Here is a 16,734-nt window from a genome sequence, read left to right on the forward strand (position 1 = left end):
GTTGTGCGTGTAATGAGTAGCCAAGCCATCCCATGTTTCTGTGGCAGAAATGTTAAGTGACTTACTGATTAACAGGGTTTTATTTTTTAATCTCCTCAGCTGTGTTATTATATAACTATACATATATATGCACATATTCTCATATGTATTGTTATACAGGGCAAATTTACTTTAACCCTTTAATGTAATAAAAATCTAAGCATAATATTAGAGATTATTGTTTTTTTGTCAGATAGTTGCCAAATACAAACCAGTGATCTAAGTGATGTTTTTCCAATTCTCTTTTATTCTCAGCTGTCTGACATGTCATTTCCTTTCCTGATAAACAGGATATAAAGCGGTGTGCCGTGTGCCGAGCCACCTTTGACTCTGGCCTCAATTTCTGGCTTGAATGGAAATGCTATGACCTCTTTTGTGGAGTGATGTCTATTGCTAAGGAAAGAGGAAAGGACAGATCAAGGAAATATGGTTATCTTCCACTGAGCTGTCATCCAGAGGTGCGGAGAGAGAAATTATGACGCCCGTTACAAGAGGTTTCACTCCTGACAGTATAATATGTGAACCGTGCTATATGGTGTTCATTGGCTGGGTGAGACTCGTGAAGGGAAGTGATCCATCAAAAAGGCAATGAAAGCAATAAACTAATTAGACACGGATCTCAGACCATAAATCCTGGCCTGGCCATATCAAATTGGTTACAGGCATCTTTTTTATTCTTTTCTTTTTTTTCCTTAAACAGGGCTTGTTTGACTGATCACTTTAGGTCAATTTGACATCAGCCTAACAGAGTTTAATAGTGTTTAAACAGCAGAAAAAAAGCTTTTACACAAGGCTAATGATTCCAGTTACCAAGTCCCACCAGGGTAGCTCAGGTTGTGAGTTCCTAGTAACGATGGAGACCCTGCGATTAGTTTGTTGGACACAGACAGGAAATTAGTCAGACATGTAGAGGCTACTTCTTCCTTGACGTGCAGGCTGGGTCTGAGCCACTCACCAGGCTGTGGGCTCATATGGGTGGTGGGTGTGTGGACCGCGGTGCTCTGGGGAGTGGGGGAAACCACCTGGATGGACACATTGTTTCCAGGCTGGGGGCTTTCTGGAAGATCTGTCATAGCCGAACCCACTGGAGACAAACAAGAGATGTTCGGATATGTTTTCCAGGCAAAAAAGATCCTTACAATCTTTTAGGAATTTGACAGATTAGCTCATTTAAATAACAGGTTAAAAAATCTTGAATGTGTTAGCCTTTAAAGAATTTAGCAGAATTATCTGTTCCTTGCATAAAGGTTTTAATGATATCAAGCGAGTTCTTTTCAAGTGCAGTTTTTTAAGCAGAATAACTTGAAAAATTATGAACAGAACACGACTGAGACAAGTGCTGACACTTTCTCACTTTCACAGCTACAACGCTACTCTGGTTGCCTCTGCTGCTGCTATTGTTGTTATCAGTCAGTAAAGAGTGACAGCTTTGACACTGTTAAAGTAAGCATATCTATGAAAAACAAAAGCCGGTATCACTTTATAACAAATAATGCTATGAAGCATTATTAACGTATTAGTAAGGTATGTGTAGTTGCTTAATTTATCATTTATATAGCATTACTACTCTTCAGTATGCCATTTATAAATATAGATATATCATTATGACTAAAATTAGGATAATTACTAGCAGTGATAGCTGTACACAGTGTAAGAGTAACAGATGGATAAACACATCTGTATTTATAAATGTCAAACTAAGGAGGACTAATGATATATAAATGATGAATTAAGCACTCGCTAATACCTTACTAATGCCTAATAGTATGACATTATTATCAAGTGCTACCCAAGAGGCTGTCATGGAGTGCAAATTACGGTATCGTTTGCCCCTCACTCCAACCGGTCATGGCAGATGGCCACCCCTCCCTGAGCCTGGTTCTTCCTGTTAAAAGGGAGTTTTTCCTTCCCACTGTCACCAAAGAGCCTGCACATAGAGGATCATATGATTGTTGGGGTTTTCTCTGTAGTATTATTGTAGGGTCTACCTTACAATATAAAGTGCTTTGAGGTGCTTTGAGGTGACACTGTGATTCGGTGCTGTATAAATAAAATGGAATTGAATTGAACTGTTTTATTTACAAGCTAATTATTGAAAAAGTGTGATGGAATTGCGGTTTGGAAAAAAAATAACTTTTTTTTTTTTTTTAAGATTTCAAAATGCATCCGTACATATAGAGAATCCAAATATGCAGTGATGGAGCCCTTCAGTATTTTTTTTGTTTTATCATCTGAGAATCATTTCCCTGATTCAGATCCCATGACTTATCTTTTAAAAAGCTGTAGTTTGGCATGGCGGGTGAAGAAAACCAAACCAAACAAAACAAAACAAGGGAGAAGGCCAAAACAATTAACAGATTTCTGTTGCTACTTCATTTCATGTTGATCTATTCAAAACAATGTCACCAACCACGTGATGTCACAAGCTGTTTTAACAGGGCTTAAACTGACGGTAAACAAGCACCAGTCAAGGACAGTCGAGGTGATTCATGAACTGCTGAGAGCTGCACCTGTCTAGTGCGATGTGACCTTTTGACATATCAGTGTGTGCATGTTCTTTGCTCTTTGCCTCATTGTTTTTCTCTCCATCTCTGACTAATTCTGATTTCAGACTATGAAGCGGCAGAGGAGGTATTGTACGCCGGCTTTCTCGGGTCAAATGAGATGAGCACAGCTGTTGTGGGACTTACAGTTGGAAGGGGAGCTTCCCTAAATTATTTCTCGCTCTCTTTTTAACTCTGCAAGTGCACCAAACATGGGTCATTTATGTGTCACAGTGCAGGAAGGCGACTTCTATAACATCCAAAAAACAAAAACAGAAGAAGCCGGCAAACAAACTGCAACTTCTGTCACTTTCTGTCTTTTTTGTTCTCTCCTATTTTCATCCATTGTAGACTCAGTTGAAAAGGTTGGAAAATGGTTTCCATGCAGGCCGACAGTCTGGACAGACGCTCATGCACTCTCTTACGCATGCACACCCATCCCCAGGCCCCCAGCTAGAATGTCAGGTCAGCAGTAGCAGCAGCGGCGGCGGTTAGCAGTGGCAGTGTGGCATGGCTGTCACACGCCCGTGGAAGAATGTTCGTCGGCCGCAGAGAGCGCCTTTGTTGTGTGGAATGCGTCTGTGGAAACAACCTGTGCTCATGATGCCACTGTTCTTTGTTTCTGAGCGACAAAAACTGAAACACTACCATGACTAGCGTTATTAGAGGGTGTGTGTGTTTATCATGACACACCGCCACACCCCCGTCAGATGGGCTGAAGCACGCCTCAGTGTATGAATGCTCCTGTATCTGGGTTAAATGCGAAGAGCAGAATAGATTAAATATAGATGTAATTGCTTCTTGAGGGTTTCTTTTTTAAAAACTATTTTCATATATTATTATCATATATTATTATTTTACAAAGCTTACATCTGGCGGTTATTTTTATCCTCCCATCTATAAAAAGTTCACCACAAAGTGCAGTAAATTATCAGGCAATTACACAGATTAGAGCACCAAACAGAGTAAAATGTAGAGATTGTAATTATTTATGGATTCATTCAAGAAGACAATTCCCAGTATTGCTCCAAACAGTGTGATGTTGACACACATCCATCCCTATTTATTTGTGGGTAGAAGATGAGTGTTGCCTCGTTGAATATATCAGTTCCCTAAGGGGGAGACAATACGACAACATTACTGTTGAGCTGTCTGCTGTAAGCACGGTGTAATCGGATTTCTTTCCTTCTGTGTCATTAGTCCTATTGTGCATGTAGGAGTTGCACCTTCTGTATCCTTATTAACTAAATGTTTGAAATCATTTACGTGGACCCGCTGGAAAAGTAGACAGCTGCAACAATGCAAAGTAGAGAGAAGCTTCTTTTAGTCATCTTTTGTTCTTTGCCATGTGTTTTGATTTTTCTGTCCACTTGCTAACTTGTTGTGATGCACCATGATGGTACAGCGTTCCAGTAGGCGCGTGGAAAAATAAATACAATGTCCCTAAAAAAAGACCAAGAATCTACCCCCGCTAGCTGCACAAAGACAGACAACTATTCGCACACATTCAATCTGGAAGTGCCAATTAACCTAACTGCACTAAGTGTGTATGTCTTTGAGTGTGGGAATAAGCTAGAGTACCCAGAGATAACCCACAAAGACACAGGCAGAACATGCAACTCTGCATGCAACACCCCAACCAGATTGCAGATTCAAACCAAGAACCTTTTTGCTGTGAGGCTAGAATTCTGATCATTGTGCCACCATTGCTGCTCTGCTGTTTGATGCATATTCAAAAAAATGTGACTTGATTTGCATTTTTAGTAACTTCTGGAATCAGCAGGGGCAGGATGCACCTAAAGGTGTTTTTAGCTATGCTCACATTCTGAAGAAGATGAAGCGAGGACAGCAAAAGCTACACATGGATGATGGTGCATTTAGTGGTCTGCCCCCAGTTGTTTGTAAGAAAGGTCTGGGTCTGCACTGCAGGCAGGCCGTGTTTCTTCTACTACAGTGCTGGCACAGTGCTGTTATAGAGGCAGTATGTGGTTTGGCATTGTTTTGCTGAAATATGCAATGGGAGAATGTGTTGCTCTAAAACCTGTATATACCGTTTAGTATTGATGGTGCCTTTCCAAATGTGCCAGCTGTCAATTCCATACACACTGATGGGACCCCCATGCCATCAGAGATGCAGGTTTTTGAACTTAGCACTGGTCTTAAGCCGGGTGGTCCCTCTCATCTTTAGTTCACGGGATGCGCCATGTTCCAAAATAAATGTCCAATTTCAGTTTGTCTGACCACAGAGCAGTTTTCCATTTTTTCTCAGTCCATTTTAAATGAGCTTTGGTCCAAAGATGACAGCAGCATTGTTGGGTCATGTTCATATGTGGCTTCCTTTTTTTGATGATGGAGCTTTAATGTTTCTTTCATGTCCATCAAAGAATCATGCCTGTTTTTAATGCCTGGGTGACCTGAAGATCACAGGCATCCAATGCTGGTTTTCAGCCTTGTCCCTTGTACACGGAGATTTCTCTTGATTGAAGTCTTTACAATTTTACATTTAGGAACATTATTCTAAAATTGGTCCACAATTTGTAGAAACAGTTTTTGGTAAACCTCTGCCCAACTTTACTTCTGAGAACCTCTGCCTCTCTAATATGTTCTTTTTAGACCCACTCCTGTTACTGACCTGCTGCCAATTAACCTAATTAGTTGCAAAATGTTCCTCCAGCTGTTTTTGTTTAGCACAGCTTCCTTTTCCAGTCTTTTTTCCCCAACATCGCCAATTTTTTAAGATGTGTTGCTGTCATGAAATTCAAAATGAGCTAAGATTTACTTAAAATGGTACATGTTATACCTCATAGGAATGTTAGTAGGTTACTCTGCAACCATCCTGACATTTCAGTCTATGTCCTGTCAAAAAAAATACAGCATTAAAATTTGAAATAAACACTCGACCATATCATCTATTTAAAATGACTTTTTGATAAAGGAGTTGTTGTTTGAGTCCACTGTATACTCAGTTTGTTTTGGTATCAAATTAGGTATCTGTATTGGTATTGTGGCATCCTCATTGGTGACTATATCAGTGAATTCAGCTCAGTATGCTAATTTGTACAAAGCACAAAGATGATAAGAATTTCATTATACTAGCCAAAGGTATCAAGGGTATGGTGATGTTAGAAGAAAAAAGTTGGAGGTTCTCCAAAGTTCTTTGGCTTCTTATGAAGCCCCCACAGAAAATCCTGTTTGTGTGCTTTTTTTTTTTTCTCTATTCTTTATTAGTACAAATAAATTTCTTTTGCTGAACTTTGCAACAGTCGTGTTTTTTTCCCTGCAAGCCTACTTGGATTTAAGAAAGTGCATGTACAGTGTACCACTCTGTTCTTATGCAAGCTTCCAAAGACAACGTGTAGTCATCATCCTTTAACTCTAATGCTTGTCAGTCACAGTGGACATGGGTCTGCATTCTCAGCTGCTCTTCCCTGTCCTTCATATGTGCACAGTGCACACATAGACACACACACTCGCCACAGGCAAAGACGTACACATCACTTTACCCTCGTCTCAGACTTCATCCCCTTCCCCTCTACACTCTGTTACTCCGCTCTTTCCACACATGAATCCCCCCCCCCCATCATCTGCCGTCGCTGTCACACAAGCATAGCCTGAGCCCTCAAGACATTTTCTTTCTCTTTTTCATTTGCAATCTTCTCTCTCAATTACTTACTTTCTCCCCATGTCTGCTTCTCTTTCTCCGTCACTGCCCTCATTCTCTCTGTGTGTCACCGCTCCCAGAATCCTCGTCTTTCAGCTTTAAAAATCAAAGCCCTGTTGGCGTGAATATCTCTGCAGCCGTTTATATGTGTGAAACTCTATTTGTGCACAGGCTGACACACCGCACTGTATGCGTATTTATTTTTGTAAATCTGAATATTGTATGGACTGATTTCTATGCAGTCTAGTACCTTTGTATGAATATCAGCAGCTTTTGTCAGGCACTGAAGAGAATTTGATAGTAGTAGATATAATGCTACTAGCAAGCCTGAGGGCTGGCATTCAGTGATATCATGTGAGTGTGTGTGTAAGCGTATGTGGGCTTACCTCGTCTCTCTTGTTTCGCCCAGAACTGCTTGACAGTTTTGCCAATGTCACGGGTCTCTCTCAGTTTTTTCTGCCACTGGCGCATCTCCTGAACATCTGGCTGTGCCCTGATCTATAACAATCACAGGACACGTGCAAAGGGCGCACATGCATAAATTCACATGAGCAAACATCATCAATAACTTAATTGAGCCACAAGCTAATCAGTGTTAGTAAGCTGTTAGGACTGTTTAAAGAAGGTTATTTAGAAAGTCTGTTACAGTATATGCTTTAGTTACTAACATTAAGAACATTTCCAGGGAGGGTTAAGTAAATAAATGTTCTTTTTAAATGATTATTTCATTTATTATTGGAAAAAAATATCCAAACCTACCTGAATTTTTGTGAAAAAGTCACTCCTTAAACTAGTTGTGCCACACTTGGCAGCAAGAACTACAGTCACACTTTTGCGATAACTGGCAAAGAGTCTTTTTCACTGTGGAGGAATTTTGGCCCACTTTTCTTTACGGAATTGTTTTAATTCAGCCAAATTGGAGGGTTTTTATGAACGGCCTGTTTAAAGTCATGCCAAAGCATCTCAATCAGATTCAACTCTGGACGTTGACTAGGCCACTCCGGACATTCTACTTCAGGATTTTCTGGTACAGAGCAGAATTCATGGCTCCATCAATTGTGCCAAAACCTGCTTATGTAAGCCATTTGGTCAGATCTCCATGCAAATATGTGGTCCAGTAATACTGATTGCACTGTGGTTGAAACACATACTGCAACTTACACATCTTGCCTACACCATGCTGCAAAAATAAATGAAAACAATAAGCCAAGCAAGTGATAAAATCCTATTTCCTATTTTAAATTTAATTAATTAATTAATTTTAATGCATTTTAAAATGTTAGGCCTTACTATGAGGTTAATGAAGAGCTTCTAAGGATTCACAGGAACCCTGATTCAGCCTAATCCAGGCTGTATGAATTATGCTTCTGTTCTTGGATGAAACTACTGCAGCTGTTGTGTTTGGTTTTGTGTGTGTGTGTGTGTGTGTGTGTGTGTGTGTGTATGTGGGCTGCAGGACTTCCTGAAAGATTACCGAGCAAGTTTGATGTTGCAAATGTGAATAAAATATCTGTAAAGGGCTTCACCTCCTGTTCATATTTATCCCTCCTCCTTCTATTCTTCTCCCACTAACTAGTCCTCCTACTCCTCCTTTTTCTTTCCTCTATGCTCTTTGTACTCAACTATCTCTGACAGGCTTCTTTCTTCCCTGGGTGGTAGATCTCTCCTCAGATACTGTCTTTCATACTAACACATTACTCTCCCTTGATTCCCCAACACATCAGTATTTCTTCCCTCTCCATCCACCTCTCTTCACTCTGAATTCTCTCCCACCTCTCTTCTCACCAGTCTCCTTTCACTCTGCTCCATTCAACCCCAACTTTCTCCTAAGTGCCTGGTTATGTGGCAACAAAAGTGTTGCTATTGTACAAAAGTGGGTCTGTTATATAAGCCTGGTGATAGGTTTAGGAATGGGTAAAACTAGAGCGCTCCAATAGTTCATTCACGGGGTGTCACAGTGCTGCAGCAGCCTCTCTGCTGATGGGAGCAAACCATAGAAATGGAAATGAGGGGTGAGGGTCAGAGGGAGGATGGGTGGTTAAGTCTGTTGTGTTTGCTCACCATCGCTTGTGTGCTTTATTTGTGTCTGTGTGCCATTTCTTCTCTGTCACTCTTCACTGATGTCCTCCATAAATCTTGTATTCTCCCTTTCTGCTTCTGATGCTGTCAGCTTCTCCGAAATGATGGAAATGGAGCAAAAATCAAAGTCAGTTCTTGGAAAGCTGACTTTATGAATACACTAGCTTTCTGCAGGATGCTGACAGCTTGTGTATGACAGCAGGAGACAAAGGGCTGAGTTGTATGTGTGTGTGTGTGTGTGTGTGCGCCTGAGTTTTCTGAAGCCTGTCTGTGTGCATCAGGCACAGCTGATTTGCAGGGCTAAGTTATTTTGACCCTGGGCACGAAGCCTGGTTAAGAATGTTGACGTTTTACTTGTACTGCGTGTTAGAATATATGCATCTCAACTTCATCGTTTTTCACAGTTATTTATACTCATTTGAATTCTTAGTGAAACTTCGCTAACGCATTATCTTCTTGATATAATCATACGTGCTGATGCACTGCTCACGTGGCAGAGCCTGGTTTTGTGTGCATGTGACTCAGTCCTCTCATGCTGTATGTTTGCATGAAGGCTGGGATTAGAGTGATTAGAAAAATTACCGAGACACTGCAAGGGCCACTGTTATCACACACCACATTATCCACAATTGCATACAACATTATGGTGTGCACGCACACGTTGCAGTCTCGTAACTCAGCCTTTCAAGCTGCATTCCTTTCCAGTGTAAAGCTGACTGTGAGACTGAGCTCCTCACCCGGGGAAGTGGCTGCACGACCAAGTGCAGAAAGACACAGCCACAGTCTGCTTTATTTTCCCTTCACACTCCACCCATCCATCATCTTTGTGTTCACCACAGCTTCCTTCAAGGCTTAACCAGCCCAGTGACCTGTGGCCTGTATTCATGCCCCTGTAGACTGAGTCACAATAAGCAGTTGCACTGCCACCCTACTGTCCTAAAGGTAAAAAAATACTTACATTTAAATAAGAACTAAGACAAATGTAGGCACAGATAAATGCACAAGTGAAAATATGAGACATCAGCCCATTTACAGGAGGGTAAGCAAGGACCAAGCCTGAGACATATCTTCTGCATGAGTGTCACTGCACGTGGTACATCAAATTGACTTAACAGCGAACCACATTTAAAACCATTCATCTATTGCTGCCCTTGGACCATTGAACTGGAATCATAGACCTACTTCTACTGTTGACTATGCAGTACTCTGGGGAGGGGCAAGTGTGTGTGTGTTGTGTTGTGTGTGTGTGTGTGTGTGTGTGTGTGTGTGTGTGTGTGTGTGTGTGTGTGTGTGTGTGTGTGTGTGTGTGTGTGTGTGTGTTTCTTTCAACCAGCTCTATTCGTTTATGTCAGGAGGAATACAACTCAGCAAGTGCCCCATTTCTTAATATCTGAAGCTGCAGTACAAGAAGGAAGGAAAGGTCTATTAAAAGGCCTATGAGAAAGAAAGCCGATGAAACCCAAGATTTTTGCTATTCTGTTGAATTAATTCTACTTATGTGGTGCCAATTTACAACAACAGTCACCTCAAAGCACTTTGTATAAAAATGTCAAGACCCAAGAGAGAAATAGAGAGAAAACACTTTTGAAAAGTAGCACTCCATTTTCACAAGCAGAGACCTCAGGCAGAACCAGGCTCAGGAAGTGGCAGCCATCGACCACGACCAGCTGCCGGCTGGGGATAGAGGTGACAGATAGGAGAGGAAAAGTAGAGTAGGAAAAACGACACATTCTGGAAGCAGACAAAAATTAATGCATGAGGAATGTAAAAAAAGGGAGTATCAGTGAGAAAAAAGATGTATGAGCCTTTTAAAAAAGTTTTTAAGATGACATCATCAAACATTGTTGAAACATGCACAAGAAAGAACGTTTTTCACTGTTTGGTTGCAAAGTTGTATAAAGCCTACTATATGTCATATACGTGGTACAGTGTATACACTGCATAATGACACCAACGCTGTCTTGGACTGGACAAAGCTAGAAGTATTCTGGCTGGTTGCAGCTAACTAACTAACTGCCTTACATCACCCTTCACTAGAAAACATCAAGTTTACTTTTTACATTTTAGCCATTCTAAGTGTCACAAAACCAGATTTATCCAGGAGGTGCACATTGGGTAACAGGATAGGGCTGGCAATTAGTTAGCCAATGAATGCCGAATTTCACGGTCAGCTCTGGCCAATGCTTATCACATCTGGTTTCAAAACAACAAAATCATGACAATGAAAACACTTCGAAGTTTCAAAATAGGACAGGTGATGTCACGGTGGCTACATCCTTGTTTTATACTGTGTGTGGTTGTATCAGACTTTTCATCTACCAAACTCTCCAGTGGAAATCAACTGATGGTATTTGTTTCAAGTTTTCACTACAGAAAAAGGACCCTCCCCCTCCCCCCAAAAAACTGACTTAGGTTTGATTTTTTTTTTTCCAGTCAGATAAAAGGTGCGCTGCAGCTGAGATAAGGCCAGCCACATAAATAAATCTGCAACTGGAGCCAGTGGAAATGGCAGTGATGATGATAAAGGGCAAAGCTACCAGACCACAACCCACTAATATTGACAGTCTAATTGCAATGGGAATTTATTACACTACAGCCACACTACTCTAGCTCAGCTGAATAATCCTGAGAAGTCTTAGTGATCAGAGGAGACTGTGTATGTGTCCATGCTTGCACATCAGTGTGCATTAGAGTAGCAGGCATGGATGAATGGATTATAGTTAGGTTAAGGTACACAGTGTAAAGAAGATTATATAATATGTTTAGACCTAGGAGCTCTTAACAGTTATACGTGAGTGAAACAAAAGACAAACGCACTGTCTGGGTCATGAGTTTGCATCTGTGTCTATGTGTGTTTGTGTGTGCGTCTGTGTGCGCTCCAGCACTGCTCTGCTTCAGCCCTCAGCGTTTTGATGAAAGAGATTAATAATAGAGGGATAAAATTCCACTCTACAAAAATACTCTCATGCCCCTTCCTAGTCTTCAGTCTGTCTGTCTTTCTTACCAGAACACTCACTCACGCACACACACACACACACACCCTCTGCAGTCAGCGCTGCGTCAAGCTGGTTATATAACGGCCGAGGGTGTAAGTGTGAGGGGGGGAATGGGGTGCGTGTGGAGGCAGATGGGGGTGAAGTGAACAGAGTGCACTGATCTTATACTGACTATATATTACAGGAAAATCCCACAATCCTATTATGCTCTAATAAACTATCCTCAAGCACATAAAATCAGACAGAGAGGCAGATTTGAGTGAAACATTCCTTGGAATTCTTTACTTAGAAATTAGATTTGTGAGCTACGACATCTTGATTGCACGCTGGTGTAAGAATAATTCTGTAATAGTTATGTTTAATGATCCCAGTAGAAGTTTAACAAGGCACTGGTGCTTTACAGTTCACTCGGTTTGTGCTGACGTGCTCGTCCCTCCTCTGCTGCCCACTCCGCTGTTAACTGCCGTTTTTCTCAAGTCAAGGTGAGAGCAGTCGAAACACACTACAGTGCCTGTCAGGACCAAACAAAAATTCTGCTCCGCTCCATGTAGCCTAAATAAGTCATGATCCTAGAGGCGTCTTCCAAGAGGCCAACGCTCAGCTGCAGACCCTGATTGTGCTGCATCTCTCTCCCTTTTCCCACCCCCTAGAAGAACTGCATCTTCCTACTCTGACACCACTTTGCAACATCAGCTCGCCTCTTTCCTCCCGTTTGCCATCCATGCGAAAGTGTTCCAAACATAGACCAACCATCATCCTTCCTCATAATCCTCCCATTCCCTCACTCTGTCTCTACCCACTCTCTCTCTCTCTTTCCCTGAATCCCTTGGGGTGTTCAGCTGCAGTCCTATCAGTGGCCCTGCTGAACCTCTTATTTCAGGGTAAACATACAGCAAGGAGTGACAGACAGCTGGCTCACTGCTGCCACCACATGTGGGCAGAGATCAATTATATTTTGTTGTTCATGGAGAAAATAAAAAAGGCAAATAAGAGGGAGTGCTGCCCTCTGCTGGTGCCCCAGCAGTTCACGACACACATTCGATCCATCTTTTTTTATGCCCGCATCCACACTTTTATCTTCAGGCCCACATGTGCAAGAACATTTTCAAATCATTCAAATGTAATGCAATTGTCCACGTCGGTGCAGCTGGCATCTTTTCCTCTCAGTGGTTTGTGCAGCCACACTAAGGCTGAATCCTCCCACAAGCACTTCGGATAAGAAACGCACAAAAGAAGAGGTTCTGTCAAGACAAACAAAACATGACCCTTGCTTATCCTTACACCACAGGAGCTGGCGTTTATCTGTGTGTGTGTGCGTGCGTGCGTGTGTGTGAGGGAGAAAGAGTGACAGAGAGAGATGCTGCTGTTTGCCTCTGGAAGTGTCTGTGCATATCTATTTATATCACAGCACAGAGTGCTTCAGACCACAACACCCACACAGGAGGGATTTAAAGCCTGGCATCACTGATGACATAATCAAGCTGCTGAATGAAACTGCAGCCCCTGTGGAAGAGGGGGCTCTTTAAGGGGATGGGATTATACAACAAGACTGACAACAACAAGACTGTTGGCCGATGCACGCTTAGCGGGAGCCTATTGTAGCCTAACAGACACGCACACACACAGGGTCGCTGTGCTCTTGTGGGATGATTGCCGGACTCCTACACACTTTCTTCTTCAAAATGTTATCTTATGTCCACACTGTGAATTCTTTGATGAGTTTGTGAAGTTGGTCAAGGAGGCAAAGTTAAAGTTGTGTGTCAGTGAAATGTAAAATGCATCCAAGACTATGCAATGCAACCTCTTCATTCCATAAAACGTCCCTCAGTTCTTAAAGTTTAGGTTTCCTGTTTATTTTTTCACACTTTTTGGTGCTTTTCAGACCTGTCATTCTGCAAACCCCAGCCCTTTTTATAAATGTTGGGACAGAAAGCCTGTAAAAAGCACTCAGCTTCCAGTCATGTCCAACATACCTTGTATCCTCTCCAGAAAGCCTGGATGAGCAGAGCAGCCTCGCACTCAGTGAGCCGCAGAAACAGAGGAGTGGGCGGCCTGGGACTGGAGGATGGAAGGAAATGGAAAAGAAAGAGTGATGAGACAAGAAAGGAGAGCGTACATGGAGTTTGTGTGTGTGTGTGTCATAGCTTATAGTTGCTTTGTGCTATAAACCATAGATGTCAAACATATTTTACATCGTGGGCCCATTACATCCCACTTTGATTTTAAAGTGGGCCAAACCAGTGAAACGTGGTGTTGTAAGATTGGCCATGGGGGAGCTCTTTATCATGCTGCAAAACGTTGGAAGATAGAATTAAAAGTCCTAAATTTATGCTCACCTTCACATTTTCTAGAATTGCCCATTGGGCCAGATTGAAGTCTTTGGAGGGCTGATTCTGGCCCTCGGGCCTTATGTTGGACACCTCTGCTACAGACACTGGATTAAAAACTGTACACTGTATGTTTTTGTACAATAACTTCAGTACATGTTGTGAAAATTTCACGTTATTTTACAAATACTAAAGCTAAGAATATTCCCTTGAAATGTTTATTCTATTTTAGTCAGTTTTGCAACTCCTAGCATTTTTATTTTATTCTCGTTTACTAAAATGTTTTTTCACACCCAGTTTTAGTTTTGTCTTTGTTAGCTATAATAACCATGGTGTGCAAACTGAAGAGATACTCACTGCATCCCAAGCCAGTCCTTGACAAAGGGGATGTCATGAAAGCTCACTGGTTCCTGTCCACTCCTGCGAGGGTTATGGCTGAGGAAGGATGAAAAACGTGAAACGTGCAGTGTTTCACATACACAGCACTTTCAATGTGACATCAGAGAGAATCTATGTGGTGAGGTGAGGGTAGTACTACAGAGTGCAGAGTGAGGTGTGTGTAGGAGGACTCTTACTTGTAGAGCCACTCAGTCAGAAAGTCACATGGGTTAAACGCTGTTATTTTCCTCTGAAATAAAAAAGAGACTGCCCTATATTCAGCATCTCCCTTGACTATAAAGCAGCAAAATGTACAAGCGTTAAAACAACAAAGCTCCCATTTTGGTGTCTGTAAGCACTGAATTGTTTTTTAGATCCCTCTACTGGCTAATTATTCCTGTACAGCATTTAAATTGATCAGACTACCGCCCAATGTCAGGTTCATGGCACAGATGCACTAAACTAATTACTCTTAAATATTAAAATATTATTGTTGTTATCCGTGAACTTTCAAATTTACCATTTTCCTAAAGGAAAGCAGAAAAAAAACCAATAAAATTAATTATTAGCTTTTGATTAAGATGTCAAATTATGGTTATTTACTTCCTGAACAGAAAAAAAAAAAAATATTTTAGTGGTTGATTTTTATCCTTGATTAATTTCTGATTTCTCAGAGGTCCAATTGTAGGATTACAATTGATTTTTATTAAAGACACTTAGACCTTAAAGCAGCCATTTTTCTGGGCTTCTCTTAGCAAAGCCTCCAGTCCAGGTACCAACACTGGAAACACTTTCTTCTCCAAGAAACGCGTGACAGGATCTGACACAAGCACAACATTTTAAAGACAGAATTATAATGATGGCAAATATGTATTAATACTTACAGTTTCACATTACAGGGAGAGCAGCTATGTATCTTACTTTCAGGGACTTGGGGAAAAGGTGTAGTTTCAGCAGTTGGGGGGCGATTCTGCCGTGAAGGATGAGGTCCTTCTAATGCAGAGTATCCAGGGAGAGCACAGCAAACATCGGGCTCAAAGTCTCTGAGAAGATCATCCATAAGTACCTAACCAAAGCAATCATTCAACTTTCATGAACAATTTAGACTTCAAAAATAGTTTAAAAAAATAATTTATTTTATAGTTTTCTGTTATAAACCATATAAAAATGGAGGAGCTATTTTGCACTTCAAGCAATATTTATAAATCCCCATCAGTTAGGTTCACATTTTCACATGTATGTGTTAGGGTTTTGCGCATGACGGAGAATGCATTTGAATACCCAGCTGGCCCAGTTATCTCAAACGAGGCTGACACAGGATCCAGATTAAATCCCACAGATTTGTATTTTCACACATCACGTCGTCTGTGTGTACTTACGCTGTGCCGGGAGAGCTGGGTGCTCACAGAGCTGGCCTCTGTCCACGCAGGGCTGGGACCGCTGTGCTGTTCGGCCTCAAACTCTACAAAGACACAGTGAACACGTGAACCTTTGTTTTTCTGTTTCACCACAGGGACAAACAGATCAGGCCGTACCTTCACACATTTTCTGCAAAAATTATTTCTTAGTACAGATGATCTCTGCCATTATCTATGTTAACTCAAGCGGTTGCCATGGAGTCACCGGTAGGTGTGCTCACGTGACTTCCGGTGTAAACAAGTCCGACACAGCGAAAATATACTGAAACGATGCAATGCATAGAAAATAAACCGAGTCGGGGAGGGGGGTTGGCCCTAAAATGCTACTGCTGCTTTTGTGGTTCTCATATCTTTGTTTTAAACTTTCAGCTGTTGCAAAATTAGGAAAATGACTTCTAGTTTCCATGTAACCACTGGAGGGCAGCAGATAACTACATACATGTATCGATCATATAACTCTTAGATTAATGATAGGAGTTAAGGAGAAATAATCCTATAAAGGAGTATTTACCTAACAATACTGCGAGACTCAGAAAGAAATAGTTCAGCAAAGACACACTGAATAATGGCAGTCACTAAAGAGTATGCCGTGTTTTTTTAGTTTGTTTCCTAACAATAATAAAGGAGTCAACGTGCGTAAAAAAAAGAAGAAGACTGTTTTTGAATAATAAAGTACTATGCAAGTTTTGAGAGACCACTCATTTCTATAAATCTTGCTTCCAAGGAGACAGGCTTTCTTGTACAGGTTATCAGAAAGTCTTTCAAAGCTTTTCTTTAGACACTGGCTGCTTTTTCACTAAACACAGACCTATGATTCATTCACAACCCTAACTCCAGGGATGAACCAGAGCTGTGCCTACAGTTGATTCTAAAAAAATGCCAAAGATAACACAGCTTAGCATTTTTGCACCAGCAAGGTGACTCCCAAAGAGCAACTGGCCAAAACTTTCTATCTGTAAAATACAGATAGTATTTGGGGTCAGTTTCAGCCAATGATGTTGAAGATCTTGTCAAAACTGATGGAATTATGAATGCAGAAAAGTACAATCCGATTTTGATCTACAATGCAATACCATCTGGAAAAAACTTGGCAGCAGCTTCATTTTTCAGCATGACAATGATCCAGAACACACTGCCAATGCAGTACAAGCGTACTTGGATGGACAAAAAAACCCCAAAAAAACAAAGACACACAATGAAACACTATCAGTCATGGATTGGCCTCCCCAGAGCCCAGAGGTCAACATTATTGAAGCAGTGTGGGATCATGTCAATAGATAACAGAACAAAAGG

General features: G+C 41.3%; 1 protein-coding gene across 1 annotated transcript; it reads right to left on the bottom strand.

The window, feature by feature from the left end:
- Positions 1 to 290: 290 nt before the first annotated feature.
- On the bottom strand, positions 291 to 15,610 carry iqck (IQ motif containing K). Its single transcript, XM_085351878.1, is given in 10 exon segments — positions 291 to 432; positions 850 to 1,123; positions 6,630 to 6,741; positions 13,292 to 13,376; positions 14,003 to 14,080; positions 14,221 to 14,273; positions 14,746 to 14,843; positions 14,945 to 15,089; positions 15,403 to 15,485; positions 15,559 to 15,610. Coding segments are annotated over 10 exon segments (1,122 nt in total).
- Positions 15,611 to 16,734: the final 1,124 nt, after the last annotated feature.

This window comes from Diplotaxodon limnothrissa, linkage group LG4 (genome assembly GCF_057381915.1).
Source record: "Diplotaxodon limnothrissa isolate DT_005_m linkage group LG4, D_limnothrissa_male_GT1.1, whole genome shotgun sequence".
In the NCBI taxonomy this organism is placed as follows: Eukaryota; Metazoa; Chordata; class Actinopteri; order Cichliformes; family Cichlidae; genus Diplotaxodon; species Diplotaxodon limnothrissa.